The sequence below is a fragment of the Mytilus californianus genome, unplaced genomic scaffold (genome assembly GCF_021869535.1).
Source record: "Mytilus californianus isolate M0D057914Y unplaced genomic scaffold, xbMytCali1.0.p SCAF_3, whole genome shotgun sequence".
Taxonomy (NCBI): domain Eukaryota; kingdom Metazoa; phylum Mollusca; class Bivalvia; order Mytilida; family Mytilidae; genus Mytilus; species Mytilus californianus.
The window spans coordinates 43,380,964-43,402,521 of NW_026262679.1; the positions used below are offsets into that span (position 1 = coordinate 43,380,964).

Below are 21,558 nucleotides of genomic sequence, written 5' to 3' on the forward strand. Positions count from 1 at the left end.
AATGATAGCAATGCAACTTTATAGAAAGTATCATTGATCTATCACAGGTAGTTCCTTTGTTGACGCTCATCAACACTGCTGGAAAAGCCACACCTATGTCTAGCATTATGAGACATTTTTTATCGCAGGCAGGACATGTGTATTTATGAAATAGGGTTACTTTGGAATAGGCAATATACACACAATATAATAAAAAAAACACTGCAGAGATTCACTAATTTAATGAAAATTATATATCATTTGGTTGTTTTTGTTTGTTCAATTGCTGTTAATGATATACATGAGAATTGTACAGACATCCATCATGACATGACAATCTTTACATGGGAATACTAGTTTTTTATCTAAGTAGTCATATTTATCATATATATATATATATATAGTACATACTACCAAAATAAAACCAAATTATTTTCATAAATGTACCCATGTTGTATTGACATGTTTGTTGTTTACATTCCTTGGCTCAACTATATGATATTCTACTGATATTTAGAGGAAAGAATGGCAGTGGTACATAACTTTTGTTGTGAGATGCATAATATATTGAGAAAAAAGTTTATTTGAAAACTTGAGTATTTTTTGTAAACAATGCTAAATTTTGACTAGCTATTATGCGACTAGAAAAATGTATTTATAAAAATCATTCAATATTACTAGATATTTTACAAACATGATAATCTGCACAGAGAAATGAGATAACAAAAATTAAAATATCAATATCATTAATACCACAATTTTGGTCATATAAGAAATTCTCAAAAAATTATCTAGAAATTGATCTAATAGAAATGAATAATTAAAATTTTCTTGTAAGTCATATAAAATGGAATTTAAAATCATAAAATTTAACTAGATATTTAAAAAAGATTAAAAAAAAAGACATATACAAAATGTTTACAACCCCTTAAAAATGTATGTTTAAAATGTTATTCAATAATTGATAAAAATATACTTGTAACTGTTTATATAAGTACTAGCGACAAATAAGAGAGACAGGTGGAAAAAGAACAACCCGTTCATTTGCTACACGACAAACTTTTTAAAATGGATTTCTTAATGTACAATGATTATAAAAAAAATATATAAAATACAAAAATATCATTTTCTTCTTAAAAAATAAAGAGTATAAAAATACAATACTGACTGGCAGAATTTGATTATTTATCGACATCTTTTTTTTCTAACAAGACGCCAAACTGCCTTCTCTAAAGCTTTGCTGACTTTGACTATTTTGCTAGAGCCATTTATTGTTAATGTTCTTGTTTTAGTATCCAAGGTGTCTCTTTCTGAAAATACCAGAACTTTACCTAAAAAGAGAAAAAGAGAGATTAAATTATATCTTGCCAACAAAAAATAAAGTGCTTCGCCGAGGACAGCTGGATACGACCGCAGAGGTCAAACCCTAAACAGTTGGGGCAAAAATGGACACAATATTCAAGCTTGATACAGGTCTGAATTTGGATTGTAATTAAATATTTGACACATTATAGGTTTCGGACACAGAATAAATGTAGTCAAAGAACTTGAAATTGGTCATATGATTTGAATTTATATTCAATTGAAGATTTCTTGCTGTTGTGCAATACACTGTGCTGTTGTGCAATACTTAGTAAATCTGTTTTCAGACTATATACAAAGAATTAGCAAAATAAATTGTGACCCCCAATTTTTTTTTTGGAAAATTGATAATTTCTTAAATCTTGAGGAAAAAAAATTGAAAAATGCTTGTTTTGGCCCCTAATTCCTGAACGGTCTGGGCAATAACCCCCAAAATGAATCCCAACCTTCTACTTGTGTTATTGAACCTTGTGGTACAATTTCAGAGCAATCAAAATACTTATACACAAGTTATTGTCCTGAAACTAGAAAAATGCTTGTTTTGGGCCCCTTTTTGGCCCCTAAAACAATCCCAACCTTCCTTTTACAGTATTGAACCTTTTGTTAAATTTCATAGAGATCCATACACTTGAACTAAAGTTATTGTCCGGAAACCAAATGTCTTCGGACGACGACGTGATAGCATTATGCGAACGCAAATCTTTTGCGGTCGTATAAAAAGCTGTCTCTCATGCTATTTTCTATTCCCCCCCCCCCCCCACCCCCCCAAAAAAAAATTAATGGGTCATTTATAATCAATTTAAAAAGCATTATTAAACACAACAGTATTTAAATCAATTAAAACACAAATATTTGATGACATTCACCTTTTATGCATGTAAACCTCTTAAAAATATTGAAAGAAATAAGCCAAAATCTGTCAAATTTGGTCCTCAATAGCTCAGAAAACTAAGAGATAAGAAAAATCTGCTTGTACATATATTATTGAAATCTCTTAACTTGTTCCGTAGACATGAAGTGGCTCTTCCATATTGAAACCTTCAGTGGAGAATGCTTGAGACTTTATTAAGAGAAAATTCTAAATAAATGGGGAATGTGTCCATGGGACACAGATGATGCCCCCACTTGCATATAATGTAATAAAGGGGCATAACTCTAGAACAGTAAAAAGGACGCCATCAATATTCAAACTTGATCTGTGTTTTGTGGTAATAAGCATTGTGTATAAGTTTCATAACATTTGGTTGAGGCAAACTAAAGTTAGAGAATGGAAACGAAAAATTCAGAATTTTTCCATTTGTAAAGTCATAACTCCAGAATGGTAAACAAAACACCAACGAAATTCAAACTTGATCTGTGTTTTGTGGTAATAAGCATTGTGTATAAGTTTCATAACATTTGATTGAGGCAAACTAAAGTTTGAGAACTGAAACGAAAAATTCAGCAATTTTTCCATTTTTAAATGGGGCATAACTCTAGAACGGTAAATGTGACCCCACCAAAATTCAATCTTGATCTGTGTTTTGTGGTAATAAGCATTGTGTATAAGTTTCATAACATTTGGTTGAGGCAAACTAAAGTTAGAGAACGGAAACGAAAAGTTCAGAATTTTTCCATTTGTTAAGAGCCATAACTCTAGAATGGTAAACAAAACACCAACGAAATTCAAACTTGATTTGTGTTTTGTGGTAATAAGCATTGTGTATAAGTTTCATAACATCTGATTGAGACAAACTAAAGTTAGAGAACGGAAACGAAAAATTCAGCAATTTTTCCATTTTTAAAGGGGCATAACTCTAAAACAGTACAAGTGACGCCACCAAAATTCAATCTTGATCTGTGTTTTGTGGTAATAAGCATTGTGTATAAGTTTCATAACATTTAGTTGAGGCAAACTAAAGTTAGAGTACGGAAATCAATTTCGGGACGTACGGACGGACAGACGGACAAGGGTAAAACTTAATGCACCCTCCGCTACGGCGGGGCATAAAAAGAAAAAAAGAACATGAGCATGTTTTATTTACAGTATAGAAGCCATGTTTGTTGTGTTAAAAATACAATTTTAAGTAAATATCCCTTAAGAAAGTAAATGAAACATGAAAATATAGTCAGGGTAAACTGCAAATGCCAGACAAAAACATCAGATCATAAGCCATATGTTACATGCTGACATAAACTATCACTGATATAATCATATTTATAAATTGATTTATATAACTGTCGTCAAATTGGTTCTTTATAAACTGTTTACAAAACTTTGAATTTTTCGAAATACTAAGAATGTCTACCCCAGGAATAGATAACCTTAGCTGTATTTGGCAAAACCTTTTGGAATTTTGGGTCCTTAATGATCTTTAATTTCGTACTTTATTCGGCCTCACAACTTTTTTTTATGAAAGCATCACTTATGGAGTCTTTTCTAGTTAGCAAGTCCGGTGTACAAAAATATAAGCCTGGTATCTTTGATGAGATTCTTTAGAGACAACATATGACTTTTCTTCCTACTAAAATATTACTCTATATACAAGAAGTTAAATCTGTTACCACCTTATTAGCATCCCTACTTCTCACATTCTGTGATTTTCTTAGCAAGAGAGACAAAAATACAATTACATCAATACAGCTCGAAAATTGTGATGTTCTTTTATCAAAATAGGAGTAAGCATTTATTCTGACTGATCAAAGGTAAGGTTATAAATCCACAAATCGATTCCAATGTTTATTTTATGTATGAAAAATAAATTGCATTTTGCTTACGGATTATTTAACAACACTAAAAATGAATATGATAAAATTCTGGTTATACCCATACTATTAGAGTCTAGATTGGAGATCTTCATTTCTGTATACTTAAAATGTTTTATGCTACTTTTCTCTACTCTTTAATGTTTTGTCCATTATTCTCTATTCTTTAGATTTTAGCATCCCATTTCCTCAATTCCTAATGTTTTTAGCCCTTTATTCTGTGCTGTTTGATCATTATTCTCTGGTTTTATACAAATAGAAAATGTTTGATGAAACTTTTGGAGAATTGTTGCCATGTTGGCTGTCTATCAACACTTACCTTTTTGACCATTCATTAAGTCACAGGTACAATCTGAGTTATAGTTCTTCTTTACAAACTTATTAACTACTTCCTTCTTCTTTGTCCTGACATTGGCATACATCTTCAATGTATATTTTCCTCTCCGACCTGTTTGTACCTTGTATACTTAAAAAAAATCCTTATAATTAGTAATTTAATCTTAATCTTGACAGTACTTGGACTTAAACTTGTTAAAAAGGGGGTTGCAAGCATGCATATTGTGTTGTACCAAGACCCACTTGTTACGAATTTGAAAAAAAAGTTAAAATTTTTAAATCTAAATTGATTTTAATAATGAGATGTTCTATTACATACTATCCACCAGAGACCAAAAGACGACGATGTAAACAAATTCCTTAAAAAAATGATTTTTAATTTTTATCAATTTCTTTGTTATATTTTCATTAAAGTGTGGCAATTGAAGCTGAAAGTCATTTTTAATTTTGACAGCTTAGTTACAGGTGCCCTCAGGATTTTTAACTGAATTTTGCATTGATTGTACCCGAGTGGTTTAAGAGAAGAGCATTGAAAAAATAAAAGAATATGTCCTAGGATAGAAATGCAAGCGCTCAAGCTATGCAATTTTCCAAGTTAATAAACTGTTATCACAGAGATATGTCTCGCCTTTTTGTAATTTTGATAATGCAAATGTTGAAATTAAAATAGCAATACTTTAATATGTAAGTAATGCAAATATTCAAGGTCGATGAACCATGACTGAAGGTACATGGCTAAACAATCTCCATGGAATGAGATGTGCCAATGCTAATACAACTGCATACCAAATACCATTGACTTATTATAAGTCGTTCCCTTTAAACAAACCTAAACACAAACATTAACTTGTAAACTATGTAAAAGTTTAAAAGTCAATGAACCATGATCAGGGGTGGGGCTATATAATCTCCATGGAAACGATACTTGCAAATGCCAATAAATTTGCATACCAGATATCATTGACTTAACATTAGCAGTTCATCTTAAACTGATCTAATCACAAACTAATACATGTAAACTAAGCAAAAGTTTCAAAGTAAATAGACAATGACTGAGGGGGCCTGGGCCAAATATTCTCCGTGGAAATGAGATGTGCTAATGCTTATACAACTGAACACCAATTAACATTGGCCTACCACTAATGGTTCCCCTTGAACTGACCTAATCACAAACTAATACATGTTAACGTAGCAAAATTTTCAGTCTATAGACCATGACTAAGGGGGCGGAGCCAAATAATCTCCATGGAAATGAGATATGCCAATGCTTATACAACTGCATACCAAATATTATTGACCTACATGTACCACTAGTGGTTCCCAATAAATTGACCTAATCACAAACTAATACATGTAAGTATGAAAAGTTTCAAAGTCAATAGACCTTGACTGAGGGGGCGGGGCCAAATAATCTCCATGGTAATGAGATGTGCCAATGCTTATACAACTGCATACCAAATATCATTGACCTACCACTAGTGGTTCCCCATAAATTGACCTAATCACAAACTAATACATGTAAACTATGAAAAGTTTCAAAGTCAATAGACCTTGACTGAGGGGGTGGGGCCAAATTATCTCCAAGGTAATGAGATGTGCCAATGCTAATACAACTGCATACCAAATATCATTGACCTACCACTAGTGGTTCACCATGAACTAGACCTAATCACAAACTAATACATTGTTGACGCCGTCGCCGTCAAGGCGAGACAAAAAGGGACATAACTCTAGAGCGGTGAATGGCTCACAACCCAAATTCGAACTGTCTGTGTGTTGTGGTTCTTAGCATTGTGAACAAGTTTCATAAAATTTGTATGAGGCAAACTAAAGTTAGAGTGCGGAAACAAAAAGGGGACGGACGGTTGGTCAAGGGCAACAAATAAAGCCCCCATTGCCTATGGTGGGGGCATAAAAAAAAACAAAGTATACAAATGGTCGCACTCAAACTACACACTTGTACTACTGGTCATTCAAAAAATTATTCAAATGTGGATTGTTTTTTTGAGGAAAAACATCCATATTCAATGTAGCATTTGTTCCTTAATATGTGGATTTCATGGGTGAAACTAACTACAGGCTGAATTTTTAAACCAAATACATATGTTATGGTACAAAAAATGTATAAATCTTAAAATAGTGATATTTACTCAAATCATGGCAATAATTGACCACTCGGCTTTTATTTAAACCATGAAAATAATTGAATGAGCAAATGCTACGTACTTAACCATAAATTAACACAAATTGGATATTTTACTCAAACCTTGAGAATAATTGATTTCAGCACATTTCACTCAAACTTTGTAAAGCAAATTTGCAATTTGCGCTCTAAACACTGAATCAGTTTATATCCCACTGCAACTCTAAAAATAACTGAATCAGCAACTTTCACCGTCATGAACACAATTGAATCAACCAATTTTACCATTACCACCAAAAATATTAATTCCCAAAAAACTTACTTTTCTTTGATCCACAAACCATTGACTTGAAGATTTTACTTGTGGTGTCCACGCTTTTGTAACACATTGGACAAGTCTATAAAGATAAATGTAGCATTTTAATAACCATTTATCAACAAAACAAAATTATTGCATCAAATCACTTTAAATGATTTATGCATTCATTTTATAATATAGAATGAATTATCTAAAAAAAAATTAAATAGGTGTATATACATTTTAACATTATTATCAAACTTATTGTATAAAATCACTTTAAATGATTTATGCATTCATTTTATAATATAGAATGAATTATCTAAAAAAAAATTAAATAGGTGTATATACATTTTAACATTATTATCAAACTTATTGTATATATATTCAAAGGTGTATCTATCCTAAAAAAAAAACTTATTTTTGATATGATATACTGTTAATTCATTATTATTCATGGAACACCAATTGTGGTGGGTTAAGGTAAACCACGAATTTAAATATTCCAACAAGTGTTAATTTTCTATGAGGGTGGTAAAGGGTTATTTTCGTGCAACGTGTTTTGCCATTTTTATTTCACGTGCAGCCGTGAAAAATGTTCGTTATTCACTGTGTCTCGTGAAATCGGTAAAAAGATCAACGTGCAAGAAATTTTTAATTGTTCGTTCATCGTGAAATTGCAATTTTATTTCGCGTTCTTCTGTGCAGAGAGCCCCCCTTTAATGGGCTTGTATGCAGATTTTGGAAAAACCAGGAATATACAATAATTCTTCAATCCAATAGAATAACGAAATCCATAGAACATATTTTAATTTTGAATTCTTGTAGGTTGTAGTGACTTACTTGCTGCTGAGAAATAGGTCTAAATAGTCCACTTCCCTCTGAAACAACATGAAATCAAATATAATCATAACATCTAAAGAAGATCTTTAATTAACTTATAGCAATTTTATTCTTTCTCCAGAACATGTTGCTGTCAAGAAGGTTATTGGACCTTAAAGAAAAGACCAACAATGTAAACTCGTTTTTAAGTTTCATGTTGATGTGACCATGACTTCATACTAAAGTACCTTAACCCTAAACTTTAACCTATGAACATACTGATTTTACACACATTTTTTAACATTGAAATCTGGGTTAAACCTTAATTTTTCATATATTTTGAAAAGTTCACATCATTAAAGCCAGAATTGGTGTCAACTATGTATTCATACATATTGAACATGTGTACGAAGTTCACATCATAATGAACATGAAGAAGGGATATAAATTTATCTGTACACCTTGTGGCAAAATAAATCATCATGGCATTATATATATAAATACAAAAGAAACTGCTGTAAACTTTTTTAAAACAAAACAAAAGGGAATATAAAACAAAAACAAAAAATTTAAAATGCATGCAATAACAATGACTTGAAAGAATGTACTAACCTTATGCTGTTTCCAGTAATAAAAAATTCAGATTCTAACTTAACACATTTAGATGACAATTTTTTTCTATGCAATAATCCGAAAGGCCACTGATTAAGCCTTGCAAATACCCATTTTTTTTTTAATTTAGATTCAATGAATAGGAAATGGGTTTGTGTAGAAAAATGGTATGCAAATAGCCAAATTATGCAATTTCATTAAGTGTTATGTGATTAAATGGAGTCCACTGTATTGCTTTTAATTCAATTAACTAAAGTTTTTCTATCAATTATAAGGACCAAATTGATAATTGAAATGTTAACAAGAATGTGTCCATAGTACACGGATGCCCCACTCGTACTATCATTTTCTATGTTAAGTGGACCGTGAAATTGGGGTCAAAACTCTAATTTGGCATTAAAATTAGAAAGATCATATCATAGGGAACATGTGTACTAAGTTTCAAGTTGATTGGACTTCAACTTCATCAAAAACTACCTTGACCAAAAACTTTAACCTGAAGCGGGACAGACGGACGAACGGACGGACGGATGAACGGATGCACAGACCGAAAAACATAAATCAATGATCAAGTATGCATTTACATTTGATTCATTAATTCATTTTAGGCATATATCAGTTCTTTGCTTTTATTGTTAACAAAAGAGGAAAAGAAAGACTCACTCATTAACCAATGTACATGTAAACAGCATTAAACATCTTTTAAATTTTAAGCAACTGACCTAATCTTGGAGGAACTCGGACTTGAACGATTTCATCTACAGGAAGATTGACAAGTATACCATTATAATACTGTTCAGCACTTATGTATGGCAGTTCTTCTTTGGTTCCACATGTTGTTTTTATCTTGTAATTGACTATCAAGGTAAAATCTAAAACAACAAAATATACATCCTAGTACAGCAATTGCAGTTTTTAATAACACTCCTTATAGAAAAAGCTGAAACTAGATATTCGTAACTCATTTGCCCCATTTATGAATGTTGTGTGTTTTCACATTTTTGCTAATGAACTTTTGATACTAAAAACCGTGTTGCTCTTTTCAGACAAAATGTATTTAGAAAACCTTGTTTGTGTTATGAATATTCAGTATAACTTGTGTTCAATTTTAGTGTACATTTTGGAGACTATTTTATTAATTTTTTTATTCTTCCAATAAATAATCACATGTGGCGTTTTTAATACAGTATCTGTGTATCTTTACCCTTTCTGGTTCAAAAAAGTTTGTTGATTTGTATTTACATGAATTTGAACCAAGAAAAAGAAATCCTGACATTATGCATGCAACTCTTTCCTGCAGACACTCTGCTAAAGTAAAATCAAAACAATTCAAAATACATAATACATAATAGAAAGTTTTTAACCTGTCATATGGTCATGATAAATAAAATCTCCTGCAACAAATCCTCCCCCTTTTTTAGCTGATATGTATAGATGGACTAACCTGTTTCATAGTAATCATACACTTTAACTTGTGCAGGTTTAGGAGCGGATAGTTCTATATTCTGTTCAACATCTACCAAGAAACATTTTCTTGTACTGTCCAACTAAAATAAATACACACTATTTCAACTAACTGAATTATTAATATAGAGATACAGTTAGATTTAATGGTCATGACAATAATAATGACATTTTTATCATTATGCTAGTACTCAACATTTAAAGTTTGTCAAAAATGTGCATTCAAAAACTGCAATTTTGCATTTTCAAAAGAGCAATGAAAAAATCAAACATCATTCACCAAATTTTTTTGGAATCCTGCCATCCACTCCCAATAATATTCTGTTTGCAGTACAAAATAAATGGAGAAAGTGTCTATGGGCCACAGATGCCCCAGCTTGTAAAAACTCATGAGTCAACTTCCACATACAGATGCAGGATTCACGTAATTAAGACCGTTTTGTGATTATAAGCATAAGTTTCATACCATTTGGTTGAGGCATACTGAAGTTAGAGAACGGAAACGACAGATTTCGCAATTTTCCCATTTATAAAGGGGCATAACTCATGAACGGTAAAAGTGACGCCACCCAATTTTGAACTTGATCTGTGTTTTGTGGTAATAAGCATTGTGTATAAGTTTCATAACATTTGGTTGAGGCAAACTAAAGTTAGAGAACGGAAACGACAGATTTAGCAATTTTTCCATTTATAAAGGGGCATAACTCATGAACAGTAAAAGTGACGCTACCAAATTTCGAACTTGATCTGGGTTTTGTGGTAATACGCATTGTGTATAAGTTTCATAACATTTGGATGAGGCAAACTAAATTTAGAGAACGGAAACGACAGATTTAGCAATTTTTATTTATAAAGGGGCATAACTCATGAACGGTAAAAGTGACGCCACCCAATTTCAAATTTGATCTGTGTGTTGTGGTAATATGCATTGTGTATAAGTTTTATAGTATTTGGGACTGACAGACATGGGTAACACTTAATGCCCCCTCCGCTACGGCAGGGGCATAAAAAGACTTTGGACAAACAAGTGAATCTGTGAGCTACTGCTCACTAATGATACCCCACCCACTTAAAGTATAAGGTAAACAGGAGGTTGTTGAGTGATGAATCTGAAAACGCATCACATGGTATAGCTTACTCATATAAACCCTGAAACCAAATTTCAGAAATCCTTGTATTGTAGTTCCTGAGAAAAATGTGATGAAAATTTTCAACTTGGCTATCATGTGTAGGTGGCACGGTAGTATTTCCTGGCCCATAAGGGATAATGATAGCCTTTTTAGAATTTTCACCACTTTCTAACACTGCCAAAAATTCTACATTCACAGTTAACTGAAGTACTTTCATTTTACTATTCAGAAATGAATTTGAATATGTATCATGACCGTTTACTTTTTTTGCTATCTTTAAGAACCTAAGGCCACTAGTGCTTTATCGTTCAGTGAATACAAAATTCTCAAAAATTCATTTTCATCTGTATGTAAAATTATTTCATATTTTTCTACACTTGATTCATCCCTCAGTTTGGGAAAGTATGTTCAGTAAATACTGTATTGTTTGTCCAATCATAATGTTCAGATACATTGACTTAAGTAGGGTACACAGAAGAGCAACCTAAGTTCTGGAATGCAAATACTACCGTGCTACCTTAACCAAGACGTTTCAAACTTGAAATCAGTCATGACACCTATGATGCATAGCCTTCTTACTATGTAACATATTACAATAAAGAATACTAGTCTGCACTTATTTCTTACCAAAACAAGAGGCTCTCAAGAGCCTGAATCGCTCACCTGTATTTCAGAGGAGATATAAGCCAAAAACTGCATTTGACCCTTATGTTCTATTTTTAGCCATGGCGGCCATGTTTGTCGATGAATATAATCTTCGGATACAATTTATAAACAAGGTTGTTCGATTCGTCTGAAAATTTCAGGGCCGATAGATCTTGACCAATTAAACAATTTTACTCCATGTCACATTTGCTCTAAAAGATTTAGTTTTTGAGATATAAGCCAAAAACTGCATTTGACCCTTATGTTCTATTTTTAGCCATGGCGGCCATGTTTGTCGATGAATATAATCTTCGGATACAATTTATAAACAAGATACCCTAAGGAACATTTAATTAAAGTTTGAAGGTACTTGGCACAGTAGTTTCAGAGGAGATTTTTAAATGTTAGCAAACTTGATGAACAAAATGTGTAAAATTGTCTTTAAAGGGCAATAACTCCTTAAGGGGTCAATTGACAATTATGATCATAATAACTTTTTTGAAGATCTTACTTTGCTTAACATTATTGCTACTTACAGTTTATATATATCTATAATAATATTCAAAATAATAACAAATAAACTGCTCTGCTGGGGCGCAGCTTGATACGACCGCAGAGTTGGGGCAAGTATGGACACAACATTCAAGCTTGATACAGCACTGAATTTGGATTGTAATTAAATATTTGACACAGCATAGGTTTCTGACACAGAATGAATGTGGTCTAAGAACTTAAAATTTTTTAATTTACCTATTAAAACCATATAATTATTATTTGCTTTTATATATAAATCAGAAATAACCAATTTAAAATGGAAAATTTTAAAGAAAAAAAAGGAAAAGAAAATCCCCCCCCAAAAAATTTTTAACAACCCCCTTATGATTCATCACCCCCAAACTCAATCCCAGCCTTCCCTTTGTGGTATGGTACATTGCAGTACAATTTCAGAGAGATCCATACACTTGAACACAAGTTATTGTCTGGAAACTAGAAACATGCTTATTTTTGGCCACTTTTTGGCCCCTTATTCCTAAACGTTTTGGGCAATTACCCACCAAACTCAAACCCAGCTTTCCCTTTGTGATATGGAACCTTGTAGTACAATTTCATAAAGATCCATACACTTACACACAAGTTATTGTCATGAAACTAGAAAAATGCTTGTTTTTTGCCCCTTTTTGGCCCCTAATTCCTAAAATTTGGAGGCAATTACCCCCAAAATCAATCCCAGCATTCCCTTTGTGATATGGAACCTTGTGGTACAATGTCAGAGAGATCCATACACTTACACACAAGTTATTGTCATGAAACTAGAAAAATGCTTGTTTTTGGCCCCTAATTCCTAAAATTTGGAGGCAATTACCCCCAAAATCAATCCCAGCATTCCCTTTGTGATATGGAACCTTGTGGTACAATGTCAGAGAGATCCATACACTAACACACAAGTTATGTCTGGAAGTTACAAAATTTCTTATTTTTGGCCCCTAATTCCTTAACTGTTGGTACCATAACCCCCAAAATCAATCCCCACCTTCCATTTGTTGTATTGAACCTTATGGTAAAATTTCATAGAGATCCATTCACTTAAACTAAAGTTAGAGTGTGAAAACCAATGTGTCTTCGGACGACGACAGCGACGCCAACGTCATACCAATATACGACCACAAAATTTTTTTGCAGTCGTATAAAAACTGCAAAATTTTGTTAAAACTACCAATTCAGTGGCAGCAACCCAACAATGGGTTGTTCGATTCGTCTGAAAATTTTAGAGCTGATAGATCTTGACCAATTGAACAATTTTACCCCATGTCAGATTTGCTCTAAAAGCTTTAGTTTTTGAGATATAAGCCAAAAACTGCATTTGACCCCTATGTTCTATTTTTAGCCATAGCGGCCATGTTTGTTGATGGATCAAAACTTTGGATACAATTTATAAACTAGATACCCTAAGGAACATTTAGTTAAAGTTTGAAGGTATTTGGCCCAGTAGTTTCAGAGGAGAAGATTTTTGAAATAGTTTACGACAACAGACGACGGACGCCAAGTGATGGCATAAGCTCACATGGGGCCCTTCGGGCCCCGGTGAGCTAAAAAATGAAAGATTACACCCCTACCCCAGCTGGCAGCTTTTCACTTTTTTATCATCTTACCATTTTTACTTAAGGAGTGAACAAAATCCAAATATATGATGTTTCAAATCAACACAGAAGTCAAACATGGTGATTCAGGAGCAATTATTGGATTGCCAACTCTATTTATAGTTAATCTGACTGAAAGAAACAGTTTAAGAACCAAATCATGAAAAATTATATTAAAGTCCATTCCACATTTTACAGCATGCCTTACATTACTTTAAGCATTTCGAGATTATGAAGGCAACACAACAAGATTCTTTAGATGGCAGTTAACTAGTATTCTAAAATCTTTTTGACAATACATATACTAGAATATATCTCTAAGTTGACTGTTTGTCTATTTCTCATGTATGCATTAAGTTAAATTATGTCCCCTTACATAATCATTTTACCTTTATTGTGCTTTTCATTGTCAGAAAATCAAAAAAATTAATGACATTTGCATGGAAAATGAATAAACTATTTAATCTTGCTGATAAACAATCATAATTACATTCTTTGTCAAAAAAAATGTCTTGTCAGTGTAAAGAAACCCCTATTGCTATCTCTATTTCAGCCAAATATGAGGGCTAAATGAATAAGTAAGGACCCCTTAACCACTTGCTGGTTCCAAAAAAGTTCATACTGGCATCATGTTACCACAGAACTACATATTAAACCTAAAGAAAACTAGTAAAGCTGTACTTGTGTGGAAAAAAATAAGAAATTATGCAATTTATTTATTTCGGTGAAAATAATAGGATGTACAGGCAAATAAAATATGTCGTGTCTCAAATTCCAGTGGTTGCACATGTGTCAGACACTGCGAAAAGTTAAAGCGAGCATTTATAATTAAAAATGTATTGCAAGTTACATAAAAATAATGAAGTTCTACTTTCTAGGTAAATTTTTACTTTATTACCCACAGATCAGGCAAAATTTGCTGAATCAGCAATTTTCACTCCCAGGGGTAAAATTTAAGGGCTGTTTTTATCATAGTTGCCCTTAATCAACTTTTTATTGATAAACTTACAAATTGCATAGGTAAAAAAAAATCCTTCATTGATTTAGTGTAAACATGTATATCCCCCTTAAGGTGGCACGGTAGTATTTCCTGGCCCATAAGGGATAATGATAGCCTTTTTCGAATTTTCACCACTTTCTAACACTGCCAAAAATTCTACATTCACAGTTAACTGAAGTACTTTCATTTTACTATTCAGAAATGGATTTGCATATGTATCATGACCGTTTACTTTTTTTGCTATCTTTAAGAACCTAAGGCCACTAGTGCTTTTAGGTCTTTTATCGTGCAGTGAATACAAAATTCTCAAAAATTCATTTTCATCTGTATGTAAAATTATTTCATATTTATCTACACCTGATTCATCCCTCAGTTTGGGAAAGTATGTTCAGTAGATACTGTATTGTTTGTCCAATCATAATGTTCAGATACATTGACTTAAGTAGGGTACACAAAAGAGCAACCTAAATTCTGGAATGCAAATACTACCGTGCTACCTGTAAAATGATACAAGTGTTCGGTAAACAGGAAGTTGTTGAGTGATGAATCTGAAAACGCATCACACAGTATAGCTGACTCATATAAACCCTGAAACCAAATTTCAGAAATCCTTGTATTGTAGTTCCTGAGAAAAATGTGACGAAAATTTTCAACTTGGCTATCATGTGAAAAATGATACAAGTGTTCTGTAAACAGGAAGTTGTTGAGTGATGAATCTGAAAACGCATCACACGGTATAGCTCTCATATAAACCCTGAAACCAAATTTCAGAAATCCTTGTAATGTAGTTCCTGAGAAAGATGCGACGAAAAATATTCATGGGACGGAAGGATGGACTGACGGATGGACGGACAGACAGAGGTAAAACAGTATACCCCCACTTTTGAAAAATATTCATGGGACGGAAGGATGGACTGACGGACTGACGGATGGACGGACAGATAGAGGTAAAACAGTATACCCCCACTTTTTTAAAGCGGGGGTATAATAAACTTATGATTTTTTTTCCGGACTTTCTGAAACCCAAGCTTTTTACCTACTTTCCTCTTTAGGGCAAATTATGTCTTTATAGATAATTGATTTATAGGAATGTAAATTCCTTCTCAATGAGCCCAACCCACTATCTGGTCAAAATTAAGAATTAATTGCTTCATATCATGCTCTTTGCTCATTTAAACATGGGTAGGCATTATATTTGTTGATATTTTACACTGAGTGTTATAGCGTTATGAGCATAGAGCATGACATTCAGGAATTATTTCAATTCTAATAGGACAAAAACAGTATTTTTACATGTTGAAGGGTACAAAAATACCTTACAAATGTTTGGCTGGTTCCGTTTCCTCCCCATGAAGTATGTACATTACATTTTCATATTTAATACGCTTAAAAACAAATATGTTGTTTGAATAACGATATATAATAAATTTTATGTAAGCAGCCAAAAAGTATATATTTTATTAGTATACAAAATGAAAATAACAAGAATGTAAACAGTAAGTTTGTGTGCATGTGTCAAATATATTTTGTGCTAATTAGAACATCGCTTTGTGAAAAGTGAAATAAGGACGTCATATTAGAATCAATAGTTCCCATTTATACATATATTACCTGATCAAAGTATATGTGTACACAACTACCATCCACTTCATATTCATACATGCATTACTGATCAAAGTATATGTGTACATAACTACCATCCACTTCATATTTATACATGTATTACTGATCAAAGTATATGTGTACATAACTACCATCCACTTCATATTTATACATATATTACCTGATCAAAGTATATGTGTACATAACTACCATCCACTTCATATTTATACATATATTACCTGATCAAAGTATATGTGTACATAACTACCATCCACTTCATATTTATACATGTATTACCTGATCAAAGTATATGTGTACATAACTACCATCCACTTCATATTCATACATGTATTACCTGATCAAAGTATATGTGTACATAACTACCATCCACTTCATATTTATACATGTATTACTGATCAAAGTATATGTGTACATAACTACCATCCACTTCATATTTATACATGTATTACTGATCAAAGTATATGTGTACATAACTACCATCCACTTCATATTCATACATGTATTACTGATCAAAGTATATGTGTACATAACTACCATCCACTTCATATTTATACATGTATTACTGATCAAAGTATATGTGTACATAACTACCATCCACTTCATAGTTATACATGTATTACTGATCAAAGTATATGTGTACATAACTACCATCCACTTCATATTTATGCATATATTACCTGATCAAAGTATATGTGTACATAACTACCATCCACTTCATATTTCTCTACACCTATGTAAGTTGGGTCATTTTTCTCCACAATTAGCTATACAACAAAAAATACAAAATTAATCTTTTGATATTTTCTGGTAATTATTTCATAAGGTAAAAGATCATTTAATTTTAAAAAATTTCACATACATGATTTATTTTATAATTACAAGAACACACCCGAGACATCGTGGTTCCGTACCTAAGCCTTATTTTAGCCTGTTTTTTAGTATTTGTATCGTCATGTGATAAATTCATGCTGATTTAAATGTGCATAATTTTCTCTGATATCAAAATGTTTCTGTTTGAACCCATCCTGGTTTTCTTACTACAGAATAAACTGTTTTTGGGGAAGATTAACATAAATTTCTGTAATTTCTGTTGGTAAGACCCGTCAAGGTCAGGCTTGAAATCTGGGTAAGCAAATGCTCACATTTTGAATTGTACTGATACAGTGTGTTAAATGTCCTCCTTTACACCATAACCCATGGCGGTGCTCCTATTTAAGGATGGAGATACAGAACATACATACATAAATACAACTGGAAACTATATGTGACATATACTAATGGTATCGGTATTGGATTTGACCCGGAACTTGTTAATTATTGGTAATATTAATTATGTGGAAAACAAAAGGGTCTGGAATGGTGTAATTTTTAAACAACACCATTGTCCTATATTAATTATGTATAACTTTGAATTCTTTGAATCATCGTTTTTACGTCATGCCGGCTAACAAATTGGACCTCGTTATTTTAGTATTATAGATACCATTCATTTGTCTTTCAATGAACATTCAAAGACTTATATATGGCATATTAACTGTAACAAACAAAGCCTGAAAACATATATGTCATATTTTGTATCAGTATCTTTGTTTTTGTGAAGTAGATAACAATAATGATAGGTCACATTTAGATAAGGATATTTTTGTTATATATATGGTTAGGCTTTTTCCACTACTCAGAACCTACCTTTTTCAGAGAATCTTTAACTGGGACCCAACCAGTGACCATTTTCACATCAACTATAGCCATATTACTGACACCACCAGGTCCTGTAAATCTGTAAATACAGTAAAATAAGGTTACAAACGTTAACTATAGCCATATTACTGACACCACCAGGTCCTGTAAATCTGTAATTATAGTAAAATAAGGTTACAAACTATAGCCATATTACTGACACCACCAGGTCCTGTAAATCTGTAATTACAGTAAAATAAGGTTACAAACTATAGCCATATTACTGACACCACCAGGTCCTGTCACAGTAAAATAAGGTTACAAACTATAGCCATATTACTGACAACACCAGGTCCCGTAAATCTGTAATTACAGTAAAATTAGGTTACAAACATCATCAAGGTCTAATTATATATAAATACAGAAAAATTAAGTCACAGAAATAACCATTGACTGGAAATATGTAATTACATCCAAAATTTTGTATGGAAATAAAGAAAAAGGTAAAATGTCAAGGACATCACCAGATCCTGGAAAAATACTGCAAAATCATGTTACAGACTATACCACAGCATTCAAATACAGTAAAACCAGTGACACAATCAGGACCTGTTCAACAGGAAATTTGTAATAATTGTAAAAAATTGTTACAGACAGCACCAAAGCCTGGGCCTACATGTATGTAAATATAGCAAAATTATGTTACTGTTACTCCCTGCACCTGGAAATACAGAAACACAAAGAAAATATGCAAATACATGGAAATTATGTCATCCACACCACATGGACCTGTAAATAGGAACTGAATTAAGGCATGACAAAGGAGAGGGTCCCTTAATTTCTTTTCAAATTCTTCAGTTATCTACTTAATGGATATTATTATTCGACTTGAATTATTAAAGAAAATCTATTATTTACTAGTAAATATCAAAATATAATGTTGCATTAAAGATTTCCTATTTCTTCTTGCAGCATTACATAATGTGTATAAAGTCAGAAACTTATGATTTGTTCAGATTTAGTGTTTCAGACAGCTGCTGATGCTTTGTATAAGTCCTTCAAATTTTAAAGTGTTTAAAAGATCAAACAGTCTTTAACTTAAGTACAGTACTATTTTACTTTCAAAGTCATATCTTTTTAATATAGGACTTCCACACACTCACACTGAATTAATGTGCAATTTACATACTTTTTCAACTTCCAATTAATGTTAAACACATGTTTTGCATTTGTTTTCATGGTGATCTTCGGCTTATTTTAAGTGCACAAAGTTCTTTAGATTCCATTAACTTACTTAACACAGATACTGAGTGTTCTTCTACTACATTGGTTGGCGTGGTCTTTAGCTCTGTACACACTGACCTTCATGTCAAAGGTCGGACTGGTAGGAGTCTCATATACATTGTACTTCACGTTAGCCTATAGTAGAGGTACAATAATGAAAATTCAAATCGGCTGTATTTTTTCTCTTTCAAAATAAAAGTAACATTCTAGGCAGACAGTAAAAAAACAAGGAATGAGCTGTCAAACTGACAGCAAACTGGGTTTTCTGTATTCTATAAAGTGCTTTCAGGCTTTCAAAAGTAAATACACTGGTACAGTGTGTAATTTCGGGAGACAAAACATGCATCCAAATTACAATTGGTGCCGAACTAAAACCCTACCATAGTTTGAAGTAATAACAGCTGTACAACATCAAATTAACTTAGAAAAAGACATGCAATCATATAACAGGTTATTTTCACGTTAGGTTTTGTTCCCTGTTTGAGACTTAGGAGCAGTTAAAAATTCGTCATGTTGATTGTTCAAGTTTCAAAGACTGGTACAATGCATCTCAAGCACAGTGAAATCATTGTGAAGGGTTAAATTTGTGGTAAAATGTCTACTGTGAACATGGTGAAAATGTCCTGATATACAGAAAAAGCCTTTTCCATCAAGGGATGTAGAAATCAGAATTCGATTTTATAATTTTAAGATGAATTATTCCCAGTCATATTATTGGATCACCCAATGAAGAGCAGTACAAATGAAGTAACAAGACCGATCAATTGCACTTTGACCTTTTGACCTACCTGAACCATAGCACATCCAACTCCAGATACTTTTGCCTCGAGAGTACTTGGTAGGATACTGATTCGTTCTGATTGCAGGACTAGTGTGTTGTCATCATCAATACTAAATGTTGTAGTTCTGTCAGGGTTTTTCTTGTTTTTCTCCATCATTTCTATGGAAACATTTACACCACCTTGGTATACTAATGTGGCATATCTAGCCAAAGCCTGTAATGCTACAATAGTGTCCTGCCAAAACAAAATTGGAAACATTTTAATATCTAATCAATACATATCAATAAAATAATATTAGGGGTATATGTCAATCAGACTGCAACACATAGACAACAAGAATGTGTCCATAGTAAACGGATGCCCCACTCGCACTATCATTTTCTATGTTCAGTGGACTGTGAAATTGGGATCAAAACTCTAATTTGGCATTAAAATTAGAAAGATCATATCATAGGGAACATGTGTACTAAGGTTCAAGTTGATTGGACTTCAACTTCATCAAAAACTACCTAGACTAAAAACTCTAACCTGAAGCGGGACAGACGGACGAACAACCGACAGGACGTACGCACCGAAAAACATTATGCCACTCTACTATCGTAGGTGGGGCATAAAAACACAGAAACATCTAGAGGTCAATTAACAGTCTTTTTAATAACAAGAGACAGATTTCTATATTATATGTCAAGCACTAAATTGGACTGAGATTATACCATTTTTAAAGTAGTTTGAATGGCTACATCACAGCTTCAGCAGCACAAATATTATCTTCGCTTTCAAAAAAATTATATCCCTTTATATATCATTAAAAGTTTGACAGGATACATGCAAAAACTGATAAATGAAAAAAGCTAGATCCTGAAGTCTAACTTGAGGAATATTTACATTTTGTGTATTTGCAGTATGACAATAAACAGTAATGTCGGTGTGTAGCTTTCAAAAAAATCAAAGGAATAATATGATTTTGACATATGCAACATGATGTTCTTGAATAATCTTAATAAGGATATTTTTATTCCTTGTAATGAATATCTGTTATATATCTCTTTCATGTAAAAAGCATACATGTGGTTCCACTGTGAGCCAAATAACCTCTGGCCTTTACAGATTAATCATACTATTATTTTTTTGTATAGCAAAACACTCCTTGTGGAATAAAAGCATAACCATTGGCTTAATGCTGTCATTAAGGTACCTGTGTTGAGGAGAATCCCCCTCTTGGATTCCTTTGTTTTGTTAACCACATGACCATAGGTCTGGCATTAGTAGCAGCATTCTGTTGTTCTCCAGTGACATGAGCCAGTAGGGCATATGCTGTCATTTCAACCTCTGCTGACACAGCTGTATAGTACCATTTCTGTTTCTTTTTAGCATCTTCCTTCTTCTCTGTACGGCTCCAGTATTTCATACCATCTGTAATATTGTCAAACAATCTTGAATAAGGTTTACCACTTTTAATAGTTTTTACATTTGTGCATTCATGTTTGTCATACTGTAAATTTAGAAATTTTTGTGATC

General features: G+C 32.5%; 1 protein-coding gene across 4 annotated transcripts in view; it reads right to left on the reverse strand.

The window, feature by feature from the left end:
- Positions 1 to 206: 206 nt before the first annotated feature.
- Positions 207 to 21,558, reverse strand: part of LOC127734631 (alpha-2-macroglobulin-like) — a 150,245-nt gene continuing 128,893 nt past the window's right edge. For all 4 annotated transcript variants that reach the window (XM_052244611.1, XM_052244607.1, XM_052244609.1 and 1 more), the window contains 11 exons: positions 21,236 to 21,453; positions 20,047 to 20,274; positions 19,269 to 19,393; positions 17,984 to 18,074; positions 16,975 to 17,061; positions 9,742 to 9,844; positions 9,020 to 9,169; positions 7,707 to 7,744; positions 6,888 to 6,963; positions 4,406 to 4,552; positions 207 to 1,310 (listed from right to left, as the gene is read on the reverse strand). In XM_052244611.1, coding sequence (XP_052100571.1) covers positions 1,165 to 1,310; positions 4,406 to 4,552; positions 6,888 to 6,963; positions 7,707 to 7,744; positions 9,020 to 9,169; positions 9,742 to 9,844; positions 16,975 to 17,061; positions 17,984 to 18,074; positions 19,269 to 19,393; positions 20,047 to 20,274; positions 21,236 to 21,453 — 1,409 coding nt within the window. In that variant the 3' untranslated portion in view covers positions 207 to 1,164. The remainder of the gene's footprint in view (positions 1,311 to 4,405; positions 4,553 to 6,887; positions 6,964 to 7,706; positions 7,745 to 9,019; positions 9,170 to 9,741; positions 9,845 to 16,974; positions 17,062 to 17,983; positions 18,075 to 19,268; positions 19,394 to 20,046; positions 20,275 to 21,235; positions 21,454 to 21,558) is intronic.